This window comes from Labeo rohita, chromosome 8, assembly GCF_022985175.1.
Source record: "Labeo rohita strain BAU-BD-2019 chromosome 8, IGBB_LRoh.1.0, whole genome shotgun sequence".
NCBI lineage: Eukaryota > Metazoa > Chordata > Actinopteri > Cypriniformes > Cyprinidae > Labeo > Labeo rohita.
In genome coordinates, this window is record NC_066876.1 from 13,607,701 (window position 1) to 13,624,435 (window position 16,735).

The window sequence follows — 16,735 nt, forward strand, 5'->3', positions numbered from 1 at the left end:
ACAATAATATGCAAGCAACATTACTGTACATGTTTGTGTTTTTGAGAAAATGTTTACGCATGTTTATGCGTGGTTAGTGAAAAACTAAAATTTTGAAGTCACTGAAATAAGGCCATGAAACACATTTAGAACATTTGTTCACAAGGCTTTTGAGAACTGGATGTGGTAGGCTAGAGTTTTTTTCTACAAGATGATGTGAAAATCATCTCATTCACCCGTTTACAGAAAAAAATATATTGATTTAAATTTTCTAAGACATGTTTTGTGATCGAACAGGAATATGCAAGGGCGTGACAATGGCCATGAATATTTAGTATTTCACACCCGAGAGACAAAAGGCCCTCCCCTAATGGCCCATCAGTGAGACTCTGACTGTCAGGTAGAAACAATGTGAGAATATTCAAAGAATGGAGTTTTAGATTTTTTGCATTTTATTTACAACACAGTATATTCAAAACATACATAATGAAGGTCAAAGGCACATTATTGACCACACTGATCTAACCACAGAGATGTGAACAGACTTTGTGTCATTCCTGAAAACTCTTTTCTGAATTCTGTTCAAGAAGTGAAACAAGTAAATCATACCTGATATTTAAGTGATTGCTGCTTCTTGCCATGGATTCAAGAAAAAAAAAAACAACAACAACAAAAAAAAAAACCTCACCATCAGTAGTCCAGGAACTTGTTTTACCATAAAATATCAGTGTAGCTGAACATCTGATGTTGGTACAGCACTCATCATGTGGCATTCATGTAGCATTCATCTGTGGTACAGGTATCAGATCACTAAAAAAAACACAAACATCTGTGAGCATGTTAACATCAGGAGCATCTGTAATATATACATATATTATGGCTTTGTAGTCATAGACACACGCATGCTTTGTACTATCGTAAAAAATTGACATTTTATATCTGAGAAACTAGTTATTATTGTTTAGTACGTTAAACATCTATTCAAGAACAGATTATTAATAATAAACTCATATTACTATAATACAATTCATATTACATATCCTATTGTTATATGGTAAATAAATAAATAAATATGATTTTATAGTCATAAACACAAGCATGCTTTGTATGTATTATACAATACAAAAACATTTTATGTCTGGGAAACTAATTTATTATTGTTAAGCATGTCATATACATCTATTCGTGAACAGAGTATATGACGGTAGTTTTGTCTAAACATTCTCAGACTCTATCATTCAGTGTTACAGTGTAAACACTATTACTTTTATCACGTTTATATTTTTATTTTATAGAACATTAAAAACATCCTGGCGTTGTGATACATTTCGATGCCATGAAATGAAACATACTTCATAACATTTCACTTGATTATACATGTAGTCAGGAATTATAGTTCGGAAATAGTCTAACGACTATAATGTGTATAAGTTGTCAAAGTAACACAACAACTAACGTAAGTAGGCTAATAAAAGAAAGACTTATTCCTTCGGTGGATTTCGCAGTGAGTCGCATTGTGTTCTTCCTCTGAGTGAAATATACATCTTACTCCTCACAGTGCGTCTTCTTCCAGAAACAAGATGAAAGTATCCGAGATGAACAATGAAGACAAGTCTCGCTGCTTTGTTTGCGTTGATGTGGGTGGTCCGCCGTGTGCACCTCACGTGCATGATTATAATATCAAAAGTGAAAGTAGCTTGTGGGCGTGATCAAATGAAAAATAATTAGGTCTGATGAGAAATACTGGACATTGTGTTGGTTTCATACAGATTACTTTAACACAGGATATTTGTTTTCAATAAGACTTACTTCATTTAAAAGTAGACATGTCAACCTTTCTATAGATATATCTCTTTATTTCACAAAACCACAGAGTGTTGTTGTTATTATGAGTGTATACAAATAAAAGTAGACCCTTTACAGATTCGACTGATGTATAGCTCTTATCTGTACGATAAAACATGACGGAGTAATTGAAGTTCTTTTATGCGTTATCAGAAAAACTGCCACAAACCGCGCCAACACGTTTTTCGACCCCAGAGGATTAAGGATAATAGAGGCTATATGCTTCTGGGGGAAACTGAGAACCATTTTAGAACTGAACCAACCAGAGTTCTATTTTCAAGGTCGGTTTTACCCAGTATATGTGATTGTATTGTTTTATTAATGGAGGCAATAAAGTGATTAAACTGGCAGACTTTACATATTAACAACAATATAAGAAAAAGTGTGATCTCCTCCTGTGATCTGATCATCATCTACAGGCTGACCATCTCTGAACAGGGTCAGGTTAATGTGACGAGGGTAAAAAACAGTGGCCAGACAGCTGATCTGTCAGCTGTCTTCCAGCAATAGAATTAAATAAAACATACATGATACATGATAATACATGATAAGAAATACAATATGACTGAAAATGACTACAGAATTTATGCATATGAAAACTGCATGTTATACAATGTGGAAAGGTAAAAATGTACAAATAGCAGAAAAAAGGTAGGAAAAAGACATTAGCTTTTTCACATCTATTGCTCAGGTTTATAAAACGGAGTGTTGATAAGTGTCTCCTTTCTGAATTTTTTTTTTTTACGCTATGACAAGAGGAACCCTAATAATAAAGTTAACAGTCTGTAGTAGTTTACAACAGTGCAGTACTTCACAACCAGGGAGCAAAGATCCTTAGCCAAACTGTAATGGTTTAGGACAATTACAGATGGTAATTTGCATGAAAGACACTGGAAAAAGGTCACACCCTCTACAGTGAGCAAAATATCTCTAAACTCTTAGGATCTTTTTACCTTTTAGTTTACTCCTTGTTAGACTAAAACCATTGTACCAGTCACACTGAGACATTTCAAATGATAACAGACATGACTGTAAATATCACATGCATTCATGTAGAACATTATATTACTATTGACCATTCTGAGTGAGCTGAGTAGGGAAGGATGGGTGAGGAGAAGGAAGTGGGGGAAAAGGAATAAATGCATAGATAAGAAAGAGGTTTTCCTGTATTCTCTCTCAGTGAGATGTGGAAACAGATGCCTGTATTTTAATACACTGTGTTTGCATTGTCCAAATAATGAGATCAAAGTGTCTGAGGTTCTTCAAGTCTTACAGTGGAAATATCAAATGCATTGGGATTGAGAACATGTTGGAATAGAAAAATCATAAAACACAAATCTCCTTTTGACTGTCAAAAAAGAAGACATTAGTAAAATAATAGTGTTCTTAGACAATAGAATGTTTTCAGGTCACACACAGGCTCATTGTTATTTTGCAAACTGTAGGTTGTACATTTGTTACCTGTGTTACATTCCTTTTGCAAATCTTAAGTTTTGTTTGTATTTTCCTTGACTTTTTAATTTGATGCCTTACATACACCTAATTTTCATCGTGCGTGGAAGCTGAAATCAATAAAAATTACTTTGGTTTAATTTCTAGAAAGTTTCCAAAATTAACCTTTAAAATGAAAATATTGCTAATAATAAAACATAGTATACTCACATGGAGTAGGGGAGTATTTACTCTGTGATGTCTCAGATCCTCGTCCTGAACAAGAATGACAGTTAAACATAGATAAATAGAGAGTTACAGAAACATAAAACTGCATACAGTGAACTTTGAAAGAGTCTCTAAAGGAACTGATGATTGGTATATTTTTCTATTTGGGGATAATAAACTGGACTCTACACAGAACATTTACCAGCAGCACATCTCTTCCTCCATATGAGTGCAGTTATGAGGGAAACAGCCAGACACATGAACACCAGCACACTGAAAACTACAGACAGACTGGATAATCCTGGATCATATTTATCTGCATCTGAAATTGTGGTGATTTAAAAACAAATTTGGAAAATAAGAAGTTACCTAAACACAAATACTGAAATTTTGGCAAATGATTTGCTCAAAATAAAAAGTTGGTATTTTTATGTTATTAAATCTATTCTCTTGTTGATATCAAAAATGATATTTTGTGTGTTTGATCTTTTTTTTTTTTTTTTTTTTTTTTTTTTTTTTTTACCAAATGTAATGTCCAGTTTGTTGTCCAGATTGAGGTGTTTCATTGTGCAGTTGTATTTATGTTCCTCACGTAGCTCTTCTTCACTGATCACCAAACTCCTCCTCATCTGGTAAGTTCCATCTCCGTTGGGCAGAATCTCTCCTCCTGTGATCTGATCATCACCTACAGCCTGACCATCTCTGAACAGGGTCAGGTTAATGTGACGAGGGTAAAAACCAGTGGCCAGACAGCTGATCTGAAGCCCTTGAGTGTCTGGAAGCGTCTTCCTCATGAGTCTGACTCTGGGTTTCACTACAGAAGAGGATGATTGTAAAACACAGTGTTACTGTTGGTAAACTGCTGGTTTCATTGCATCAGTCATTAAATCAGTCAAAAACATATGTATTTTCTGTCAGTATTGCAGTGAAGAGTTGATTTCCATTCCCTTTGCTTCTATTAAAAAATAAATATGTAATAGTTTTCTTAAAACTAGTGTATCTATTCTAGTATTTATGTTACAAGCAATGTCTGTATTTGGTATCTGAGAGGTGACTGAGGGTCTAACCCATGTCAGGAGTGCAACCACATTGTTTACTCATTTAGCCTGGCTTCCAGAGAATAATATATATTTGTTTTGTAATAATTCATCTTAATATATTTTATAGAAAAAGAGTTATCAGTTTGAACTTAATTCAATTTATTATGTGGTTCTCATGATAACCATATGAGACATGTAAAAAACAACACACCACATGTATCCAAACATTTATGATTCTTTTTATGGTTATAGCACCATTTGTTGCTTTGTGTATGTTAAACTACAGTGAACAGTGTAGAAAAATAAAAATAAAAGTTGCAAAGGGTGTTTTTGCAGTGTTGTCTATAGAACAGTGGTTCTCAATCCTGGTCCTGGGGGGCCCCTGCTCTGCACATTTTGCATGTCTCCCTTATTTAACACACCTGATTGTGATCATCAGCTCATTAGGAGAGAGATCCATGAACTGAACTAACGAGCTGATGATCTCAATCAGGTATGTTAAATAAGGGAGACATGCAAAATGTGCAGAGCAGGGGACCCCCAGGACCAGGACTGAGAACCACTGCTATAGAAGAACCATTTTTGTTTCCCTAAAGAACCTTTCAGTGAACAGTTCTTTAAAGAACCATTTTGAAGAACATTTTAAAAATCGAACTCATTTTCTACGGCCATTGGAAGTGTGGATAACTTTTTCAATAAACTCTGTCAACTGATTAAACTTAACATTTGACTCCTGGTCTTCATTGAACATATTGGTCTCTCTAACTGTAATTCCCCTATACAGCTGTCTTGGTCATATTAGTTAAACAGGTTAATTCTCTCACCTTTTCTCATGACATTGTTCTTTTTCATGCTCAGGTACCTCTGCAAAGTTTTAATGCAAATAGGGTGACATATCTTTCCATACAGAAGTTTCACACTAAGCCACTGCATTTCGTTCCATGTTATCATCCATGGCATTTTCATCTGGATATCGTTTTTTTCCATGTCAAATGTGAACTCCTCCATATTTTGTCCATCAAAACCATCCATTGTCTGGACCACACCTGGTTTATCATCATTCAACAATGCACATCCAGCAAGTCTCTGATGAACATGTACACCTTAAAAAGAAAGGAATGAAGTTTATTATGAAGTCAATTGTTATTGCAGTTTTTCTCAATTGATTTGACACATTTCTCTAAAGTAATGCAATTGCTTTAACACAACCATCTAAACAGTTCAACTTTAAAAGAAACCACTTTTCTAGTATGTTAAAGTAAACACTAACATCAAAACTACAGGTGTATTCTCAACTGAATTTCAAACGAGATGAGAACACCAATATGAGAACACCAGTAACTTAATTATTGATCACACTTTTCATTTGCATCTAGAAGAGAATTTTATACATAGGATCATCTATGCAGAATATATTCTTGTGGGCCATGGTCATTTGATAATATGATAAATGATAGAGAAAGGAGAGTTTTGCTTGTTGTGTTTGGACAAATGTCACATAAATGTTTGTGATTTGTGTAAAACCAATAAAAAGAGTTGCAATTGTACCGATTTGTCCACCACTCACCATCCGTGAGATTGAAGTGCTCTCTAAGATGCAGTGCTCGACTTTTCATGCTTCTATACATGGCACGAAATATAAGAGCAGCATCACTTTTTTCTTCATCATGGTACTTTGAGTCACTCAGACTGCGATTGAAAACACTCCATGTGGTTGACTCATAATAACCTATTTGCACATCATCCAACATCAGCACAATACTGAACTCAGGAAATGGTGCTTGTCCAACTATATATGTTGCAAAAACCATCAGTGAGTGAGAACCTGTGGATTAACAAAGACAGAATTGGTATTATGTCAGTCTTGGCCAAATTAGACAGTTTTTGTGAAATCATCGGCCCCACTTTATATTAGGTGGCCTTAACTACTATGTACTTACATTTAAACTAATTGTTTGGTACAGTGCGCTTATTGTGTGCTTATTATTATTATTTTTTTTTATATATATATATATATATATATATTTTTTTTTTTTTTTTTTTTACAGTCTAAACCCCACCACACAACTTGAGATTTAACCACATAATACTTGCTACCACCTTAAAGGGGTCATCGGATGCAAAACTCACATTTACATGTTGTTTGAACATAAATGTGTGTTGGCAATGTGTGTACACAACCACTTTATTAATTATAATAAAAATCCACCCAGTGGTATTTATGTAATCTTTATAAGAAATATCCCCTTTTTCAAATGAAGCCATTCTCAACTTCTTGTTGGTGTGACGTCGCACCAACAAAGGCCACTCCCACGATAGTTAATGGACATCACCGTCTTACCTTCGACCTGCTCTGATCGACAGTTCGACTCCGGCCACCATTGTTTCGACTCCGGTGAAGGGAAGACAAGAATGTCTTATATTGAGCGATTGAGGTATTCTGTTTTTGGATGTAATAACGATCATAGCAGTCATTGTGTTACTCCCGACATCAGGGCCTCTGAAGACGCAGAGGATTAATGTTACTTTCGTTTTAGACGGAAATGCGCAAGGTGATCTGCATAAATGCGTCTATGTTTGCGCGAATCATTCGTGATACAGCTTCACTTTCAGCAGAAGTGAGTGTAAGGGGTTTTATTGATCTTTGCAAAACGCCTTTCTTAGTAATGTGCTAGTTAGCACGTTTCACAGCTAAAGTAAACGCACCGGCTCTTCACACCACAGAAAAGAGGGACGGGTAAGCAGAGCTCATTAGCATTTAAAGAAACATGCAATAGAATGGCTCATTTTAAACAGGGATGATTTTGACAAGGTAAAAAGGGTGTTTTTTACACTACCACTGAGACATTTTAACCAAAGTAGATTATAGACTTCTCATTAAGACCATAAAATCATATCAGCTTGTGGAAAATGGGCATCCAATGACCCCTTTAAGCTGACATGAAAAAATTTGGCATACTTTTAGAAATATGGTAGACTCTTCTGGGGAACCAATACAGAGCAAAGACATTAATTTTATAAGGCTGTCTGGTCTATACATAAAGTTTTGAAATTGTTTGTGCACAAAAAGACAAGTAAATGAGTTCAGTGTATGTGATTCAACGTATGATTTCTTAAATGGCATGGTGGTACAAAGAATAACAGTCCTTAAATAAACATTCAAAAGATTTCTAAACCTTTGCCTAAATATGAGCTAAAACTTTACTTCGCCTATTTAAACCTGAGTCTATGGACAGTACCTACACTCACTGTCACAGGCATACAGTGATTTAAGCCAAGTTCAAATAGTTATTTTCTTTCTCTTTCTTTCTTTCTTTCTTTCTTTCTTTCTTTCTTTGTCTTTCAGACATGATGTCAAAATTTGAACTAGTTTCTGTTTCTGAGATTTTTTTTTTTACTTTTTACTGTAATCATGTCTCATCTCTCTTAATGAGAACTCATTCACTTAATGAGAATTCATTAAATGCAAAAAAAATAAGAAATTAAAAATTTCATAATTTTGCAAGAGAATACGGTGATACTTGCCATCAAGTATCATTCTAAGCACTTGTAATCTTTGCTTCTTTCACTGTTTTGACAATTACTATATACTTTTGAAATACCGTTAAAGTTAAAAATGACATAAAATTACATACCTGCTTTGGCAACTGTCATGCATGACCATAGGCACACAAAAAAGATCATTCTCTCTACAAAATAAATCAGAGACTTCATAATACAGTTGTTTTTCTCTTTCTGTAAACCTATTTTAGGTTTCAGCTTCCTGCTGCAAGCCAGATAAGCATTTGGTTTGAAGTCTGACGTGCTTTACCGGTTTAAAAAAAAAAAAAAAAAAAAAAAAGTTGAGAAAGACCCATTTATTGTTTCCTGATCAGGACTGACTGTGTGCCACTACAGTTTCCAGGCACCCTGAAAAGCATATTACTTTCAGAACAAAAATCTTTTGCATTGTACATTGTCTGGTATTGCTTTTGCTTTTAAAAAATAGCATAAAGTAGCATAAACAAACAATAATGAAAATATGAAAAAGGGTGTTTTAGGAGAATTCTCCACAGGGCCAAAACTGCACGTACAGTATAGAAATTCAGACACTGTAATATGAATTGTGAATAGATCAGGTGTGAACGTCCCAGGTTGTATGGATCTGAAGGCTCAGCACATCACTGTCACTACTACACAAAACTAATACATCTCAAAACTGTACGTTATACAATGTGGAAAGGCAAAAATGTAAAAACAGCAAAAACAAAAAAGTGCGAGAAAGACATTAGTTTATTTACAGCTTTTGCTCAGGTTTTGTAAAAATGATTACAAAAGAATATGAAGTCTTGGTCTCTAGCTGAATGTGTCATATTGATGGGTTCATTCTTTATGATACGGTGTTAAGCGTCTCCTTTCTGAATCTTTCTACACTATTTCAGGAGAACTCTAATAATAGAGTTAACAGACTGCATCAGTTTACAATAGTGTAGTAGTTTACAACCAGGGAGCAGAGGCCACTATTCAAAAAATGCTTAAAAACGTACTCGGGACTGTCGTAACCTCAGTTCCCTGAAATACGGGAACGAGTACTGCGTCGCTAGATGCTATGGGAAAAAGTCCTTTTTTTCTCCTTGACTGAAGCTTTTTTTAATAACGCAGTGAAACTGCACGGACACTGGATCGTGCAGTGAAATGAAACGAACCAATGACTCGGCAGCAGTGCTGCATGAGCCTATGGCGACGAAGCCCACTGTAGCCCGCCAGAAGGGGCGGGGCCATACGGCTATATAAGCGGCCACGTCACCATAGGATCCTCAAGTTACTTTGACTGAAGCGACGACTAAGTTGCGCAGCGACATGGCACGGCTAGTAACGCAGTACTCGTTCCCGTATCTCAGGGAACTGAGGTTACGACAGTAACCGAGTACGTTCCCTTTCGATACTACACTCGTACTGCGTCGCTAGACGCTATGGGAACTGTTCCATACACGCCATGTCATGGTAGAGGAACGACTAATAAACTTTTGCCCAAGCACCCTTTGGGGGCCTAGAATACAGCAAAAATTAATATAGGCTGCAGATGTAGCCTGAATTCGCTCCCATGGGGCCCGCACAGCCTCGGTAACCTGGGAGCGTGCGGGCGGCTCAGTCCGGCATGCTAACTCAGTCATGCACAGAACTAGCTCCATTATACAGAATTGACCTTCGCCTGTAGGGCGGGGACGTCCAGGTTGTAGAACCTAGTGAAAGTGGACGGCGAGGCCCAGTTGGCTGCCACACAAATTTCTGCAATGGACACCACTAGACCACTAGGGTGGAGTGGGCGCGTACCCCGATGGGACATTGCAGCCCCAATGTGGAGTAAGCTAACGTGATAGCGTTGAAAATCCACCTAGAAGGTCCCTGCTTCGCGACCGGCTGTCCTTTATTGCGGCCACCGAAGCAAACAAAGAGCTATTCCAACTGCCTAAAGGGGGCGGATTGCTCAATGTAAATCCTCAATGCCCTGACCAGGCAAAGTACATTGAACTCCTGGTTCTCCTCTGAGGGAGGGAACACAGAGAGCATAATTACTCGTGTCCGAAAGTGAGTAGAGGGCACTTTAGGTACATATCCATGTCTCGATTTCAAGATGACTTAGAGTCGCCTGGTCTGAACTCAAGACAGGAGGGGTTTACAGAGAGTGCCTGTGAATCTCCCATATGCTTGACTGACGCTAAGGCCAGCAGCAGAGCAGCTTAAAACATTAGGGGTCGAAGGTCTGAACCCCGTAATGGTTCAAAAAGGAGGGCCCTTCAGCGCCCTCAAGATCATAGAGAAGTCCCAAGTGGGGATAGTGAGGGGACAAGGAGGGTTCAACCTCCTGGATCCCTTCAAGAATTGAACAACCAAGTTGTTTCTGCCTACTGACTGGCGTGCTATTGGGGCATTGGAAGCCATTATAGCAGCTATGTAGACCTTAAGCCGATATGTCACAGGAGGCTGGGTCTTCGCCGCAGGTTGAACACCAGGCGGAAAAGACAAACCAATTAAGAGCGTAGAGGCATCTTGTAGATGGAGCTCTAGCCTGAGAGATAGTGTTCAGAACACTCTCTGAGAGGTTCACAGACTGCTGTCCAGAGACCAAAGGTGCAGAGCCCACAGCTTGGGCTGGGGGTGCAATATTGTCCCATTCAGAGAGGGGGTCCTGTCTCAGGGGAATAGGCCAGGGGGGGCTGCTACAAGCAGCTGGCACAGCTCCGAAAACTGATGTTGGTTTCTCCAGAGAGGGCCTAACAGAAGAAGCTTGTGCTTCTGTTCCCCGACTCACCTGATAACTTGAGGGATAAAGAACGTCGGGGAAAATGCGTAGAGGAGGAGGTTGGGGCAGTTGTGGGCCAACATGATCTGTGAGAAGGATCTGTGAGAGTCCTGGGCCAGGATGAGCTAGTCTTTGAGGTAATTCAGAATGTGGACTCCCTTCTGTCTCAAGGGGAAGTATCCACACCCATGCACTTTGTAAAAGTGTGAGGAACTATGCACAGTACAAAGACAATGACCGTGTACTGGCATGCCGCTCCCTTGAAGGCGAATCTCAAGAATCGTCTGTGGTGGGGGGCAATTTAGATGTGAAAGTAAGTCCCCCAGGCAGACTTACAGGAGGATCTGCTTTAATGTAATCATCCTGAACGACCATCTCACGAGGGTGCGATTCAGGTGTCTGAGATTGAGGATGGGCCTTAGACCGCCATCCTTCTAGGGGACGAGGAAGTAGCAGCCATAGCAGCCTGACTCGCTCTGAGCTGGGGAGACATTTTCTATGACTCCTCTAGCCAGCAGATTCATTACCTTGGTGCACAAGACGTGCATCCTAACTGAGGTGGAGACCACGCCGCTGAACACGGGTGTCTCTGAGCGAATTTGAGTGTACAGCCTTGTTTTATTATCCCCAAACCCCAGTCTGACACTCTGGGGATGGCCTGCCAGGCCTCAGCCCATGTGACAAGGGGTTGGATTAATTCTAGTGGGTTGTCACCATACTGAGACCCCACACTAATGATAAACAGAACAGGAAACTTGCTCTCCTTTGAAAACATTTAGTTTTATTTGCCCGCTATCACAGCGGATAGTTGTGTGGGCACATGAACGGGCGCAGTATTCACAACAAACATATGCCTTAGGCACCCGAAACTGAATGGGGTGCTCTCAAAAAATGCTTTGCTATACTTAATGCTCTCATAGTAAGAGCAGTCAGCCCTGCGGACGCTGCCTCAGTGTGGGTGTGGCCCAGACGGGTCAAACTGGAAGATGTCAGTGATAATCATTAGTGACAGCATTCTCGTTTAATCTGTCTAAAAAGATCAGACTGCTCATTAGAAGAGGAGTACTGATGATCTTTATGTGTAAACACACCAGCAGACGGAAAATGCTGCGCGCTTTCTCTCAGATTCACCCGTAGCGGACGAGGAAAGGGGCGGGACGGTGTTCATTGAGAACACGAGCCGTAAGCGAAGCAGCGCCAGGCATAAACATTCGTAATGAAAGCGTGTTTGTCTCAGCGAGTGCAGCCTCGGCGTGGGCATGGCGCTCGTGGGCGAGAGACGCATTCAAATATTAAGCTGTCAGCGATATAGAATCAAGGTGACAGCGTTCTGATCCGATCCGCTCAGAAGAGTTAAGCCGCTCGATAAACGAGAAGCGCCTATCCGTACGTGTAAAACACACTGGCAGATCAAGGCAGCATGGAGAATGACGCACGCAGGGCTTTGCCAGTGTTAAATCACTCAAGTTTGATCGCGAGTTTGCTTTTTCTTCCTTCGAGGTAACTGGAAAGAGAGAAATGCTAGAGAGGGGGAGGCGGGGCCGCTTAACTCGCAAGCTCGCCGTTACATCCTCCAAGAAAACTGGGAGGAAAGAAACAGGAGAGCGGGGGCTGCCTTCCGCGAGCGAACAGGGGCAGACTGCTTTCGTAGAGAAAGCCCGTCTACCTTAGCGACACACACAGCTGTCAGTAACATTGCTCAGATCCGACCAGCCTAAAGGGATAGAGCCGCTCAGTATATCGAGGGGCGATGATCCTCACGTGTAAGACACACAGGCAGATAACAGTGCCTCGGAGAGAACGAGTACGCAGGCTCAGCGCTGGCGTGAGATCGCTCAGACCCGGTTGCATAGCTCCCTGACTCCGCTGTTTCTTTCTCCTGAGAGAAGCTTCGAGTCTCAGAAGTCAACGAAGACCGTCGTCGCTGAAAGAGAAAAAAAAAAAAAAAAATCTGAGGATGCTATGGCGACGTGGCCGCTTATATAGCCGTATGGCCCCGCCCCTTCTGGTGGGCTACGGCGGGCTTCGTCGCCATAGGCTCGTGCAGCACTGCTGCCGAGTCATTGGTTCGTTTCGTTTCACTGCACGATCCAATGTCCATGCAGTTTCACTGCGTTATTAAAAAAGCTTCAGTCAAGGAGAAAAAAGGACTTTTTCCCCATAGCGTCTAGCGACGCAGTACGAGTGTAGTATCGAAAGGGAACCAAGATGTCAACTGACATCATGTTTCTTATGCAGTGGCTTTTCTATAAGCCAGGGAAGTGTTCTTAGTTTATATCTTGGAATAAACAATGTCCAGAAAGCAATGTCCATTTCTTGACATGGTGATTTAATGAATCAACAACATTTACAATAAAATCATATGAAGCTATGGTAAAAACCATATGTTCCCGCCACCCTTACCTGTTGGATACAACCTTGAGGGAAGGTTTATATCATATGATGTTGAACAGGTGACCTACATCAACTCACAATTTGCCCTCTAGTGGTGAAATAATTAATACTTTTTTAAGAACAATATTTTATTTTATTTTAAGAAACTAAGCATGTTTCCTCAGAATGACTTGTTCTCCATATGTAAATAGTTTTGAGGAGTTTAAACAATGTACTTTAAAGATATAAGACAATTCCCATATTTCTTCTTTTAGGTCTGACAAGATGATGGATGTTTTCATCTGATAGATCTACATATAGACAGCATCTAACTATGTAATCAAATGAAGCCTACGTTTTTATTCATTAACTGTAAACAAAAATTGTTGTCTGACCTTCTTTCACTTTTCATTTGGATGCTGCAGTAATACTAGTGAATGAAATATTGACTTTTACTCAGCAATTAAAAGTCTAGCATCAAATTGTTTATGTAAAATAAAGACAAAGGCACAACATTTATTTTTTTAAGCATGAACCATACTACATACTACATCAACAATCTTGTGCTAGACAGCATAATTTGTCTGTGGGGTATAAAATAGTATTACAAGTTACTTTGTAATGTAGTCTTAACACTAACAAAGAATAAATTAATTTATAATAAATAAAAATACAAAATAAGGCTGAGACTAATCAAACTGTTGACAGTGCGTCTAACTAAATTGAGCAAAGCATAGTAAATGAGATCAGTCAAAAAAAAACTCACTTGAATCGCTGTAAGTTCACCAGCAGTGGGACACACTAGCCTGCAAAATGCAAATGATGTTTTTTATATATTAAACTTATGTTCTTGGCAGGAAGTGCAAGTATGAGAATGTCAGTCACTGTGCTTACTAGACTGATATTTTCACAGTAAAGTGCCTAGTATAAACACTCTTTACCACAGTGGTAAACCATAAAACTTCAACATTATGTAACAAAGGTCATTTCAATTCCAACATAGCAGAACATGAAACAATTCTCATGCTTTTTTTCACCTTCCCCTTTCACCAGACACCATAATATATTGATTAATTTTAACAGTTTACCCTTCTCATAAAGTTCTTTGCAAGGCATGCTGGGAACTAGCACTTTTCATGGCCATTTTTAGCTAATGTAAACAAAAATTATTCACTTACCAACACAAATGGATTAACTAAACATCTATTTTACAAGTGTAGGTGGATTGGTCACAATGGAATTAGGTTGTGACAAAATATTCAACAACTGAGTGAATAACAATTTACATGTAAAATGAGACACAGACACACATCTCACAGCTTTTCCCAGCATTTCACAACCTCGGTGAACTGCAAATCATTAACTTTTCGGTGATGTGCTTTGTCTTAAGCGTAAAGTGTTAAGTGAAAACGACCAACTTTAGAGTTTTTTTTTTTTTATTGAGCACTTAGGTGTGTCATATAATACAAGTTGTCAAGTGTTTACAGTGCACAAACTCCCATGTCACTGGCACATAACAGAAATACAATATGGAAATACATTTATGCAATGGCTCAATTACACATTTATTTCTTTAGCTCTACTGATCAGAATATAATGCTAGTAGTGGCCAAGCTTATCAGTTTGTTTTCCTATAAAACACACATAATGGCGAAAAAATAAAAATAAAAGAAAGTATATCTTCATCGCACTATAATTGCTTTGAATAAAAGTGTCTGCAAAATGCACGGCCAGTGTAAAGTGTTAATAATAACAACAACAACATCAACAACAACAACAACAACAACAATAATAATAATAATAATAATAATATATTATTTCTTAAAAAACACACTGTGGATCAGTCAGTCTTATTTTTGAACAGTGTGGTACATTCTTCATAAGAGGATAAAGTTTGATGAGTGGTCTCCTTTTCACAACTTTCCAGTGTCTCATTAGGGACTCCAAAAAGAGCTGTATGTGTACATACAAAAAGAGCTGAATACTGTACGTGTAATACTTCATATATTTGAGTCCATACAGGCTCAATTTTTCATGCTGCATCTTGCGCTGAAGCGGAAAAAAAGATAAAAAGTCATTGCTTCACATTTTAAAAGTAATAAAAGTAATATTTATTAAGCTGATGAAATAAGTGTTGGAAAAGTAAAACAATATTTACAACATTTTTTATTTCATCACTTACTAAAGTAGCAAAAAGCTTACTTACTTGGAGTCTGGACATAATCACTCTCTGATTTCCTGGAAACTGAGCCTAAATGAGAATGAAGCAGTTACACACGTATACTATAATAAAGTTTAGAACATCACTAAACTACACTAAGAATTAATTTTTCTGTTTTCATTAAAGAAGCAAGTATTTTTCTGCTCCTTTAAGAGTCTAGTTGAATATCAGATAAATTGATCATTGGTGCCTCTAGAAGCAGATTGTCTCTTCCTCCATATGATGAGTCCAGTTATGATGCAAACACCCAAGCAAACACCCAAACACATGAACGACCGCACACTGACAACTACAGATGGACTGAAGTATTAATTTTGTTGTTGTCAGATGAATTTGAAGAGTCTAGCAGCATCTTCCTGATGAGTCTGACTCTGGGTTTAACTATACAGAGGAAAAACAATAAGCGTAACTGTTAAAAAAAATGTTGGGTTCATTGTATCATTCATTAATTTATCATACATTTCAAATAGTATTTAGAGGCACATCATCTGTCAGCACAGCTTTCTGGTCCATATTTTTTAATATGTTTCTTTTCCTAAATTATACTGATGTCAGTTAAGCAGCATCTCTCACCTTTTCTCAGCACGTTGTTCTTTTCCATATTCAGGTACCTCTGCAAAGTTTTAATGCAAATAGGATGATAAACATTTTCATACATGAGGTTTTCATGAACCCGTTTTAGTTGGTCCCATGTTATCATCCATGGCATTTTTATCTGGATAGCATGTTTTCCTATGTCAAAAACAAACTCCTCCATATTTTGTCCACCAAAAGCATCCCAGTAATGAAGTGGACCTGGCTTATTACTGCTCAACAGTTCACATCCAACAAGTGATGAACATGAACACCTTGAAATGAATGAAAAAAAGTTCAGATTATTATCCTTAAATAACATAGTACAATATAAGATGCAGTGAACTGAAAAGAATCTGATAGAAGCAAAAAGCTATGTGTACATAAACAGCAGACTATTCATTTTAAAGAAAATAATAATAAAAACATAAAAGCTACATGCATTGTTAAATGTTTTGTGTGGTAATACTGATATGTAGACTATATCTCTCACCATCTGTGTGATTTTGGTGCTCCTTAAGATAAAAAGCTCGATCTTTCATGTGATAATACATATCACGAAATACAACACCAGCATCACTTTGCTCTTCATCATAGTATTTTGAGTCACTGTAAGAGCGATAGACAGGTATCCACGTGGTTGAGTCATAATACAGTCATAATTGCAGATCATCCAGCATCACCACAACACTGAACTCAGGAAATGGTGTTTGACCAACTATATATGTTGCCAAAGCCATCAGGGAGTGAGAACCTGTAGAT

At 38.2% G+C, this 16,735-nt stretch overlaps 1 protein-coding gene and 1 pseudogene across 2 annotated transcripts; both read right to left on the reverse strand.

The window, feature by feature from the left end:
- Positions 1-2,274: 2,274 nt before the first annotated feature.
- LOC127169155 (major histocompatibility complex class I-related gene protein) lies at positions 2,275-14,053 on the reverse strand. 2 transcript variants are annotated; one of them, XM_051116323.1, is made up of 7 exons: positions 13,946-14,053; positions 6,091-6,348; positions 5,348-5,626; positions 4,007-4,297; positions 3,686-3,805; positions 3,487-3,531; positions 2,275-3,386 (listed from the first exon to the last, which is right to left on the reverse strand). In XM_051116323.1, exons 2-7 carry the CDS (start codon positions 6,332-6,334, stop codon positions 3,364-3,366), a joined length of 1,002 nt encoding a protein of 333 aa, XP_050972280.1. In that variant the 5' UTR covers positions 6,335-6,348; positions 13,946-14,053; the 3' UTR covers positions 2,275-3,363. The 2 variants fall into 2 exon arrangements, with proteins under 2 accessions (XP_050972280.1, XP_050972279.1); XM_051116322.1 differs by lacking the exon at positions 13,946-14,053 and adding an exon at positions 8,159-8,342.
- A 1,636-nt stretch (positions 14,054-15,689) lies between these two features.
- On the reverse strand, positions 15,690-16,725 carry LOC127169913 (uncharacterized; annotated as a pseudogene).
- Positions 16,726-16,735: the final 10 nt, after the last annotated feature.

Bases quoted from the DNA above. Each gene is read 5' to 3' on its own strand.
- LOC127169155 (XM_051116322.1), bottom strand. From the start codon at position 8,237: ATGAAGTCTCTGATTTATTTTGTAGAGAGAATGATCTTTTTTGTGTGC. The intron at 6,349-8,158 runs GTATGTAATTTT...GTTAATCCACAG, and splicing joins CATGACAGTTGCCAAAGCAG to GTTCTCACTCACTGATGGTT. The intron at 3,387-3,486 runs GTGAGTATACTA...TATTGATTTCAG, and splicing joins TAAATACTCCCCTACTCCAT to CTTCCACGCACGATGAAAAT.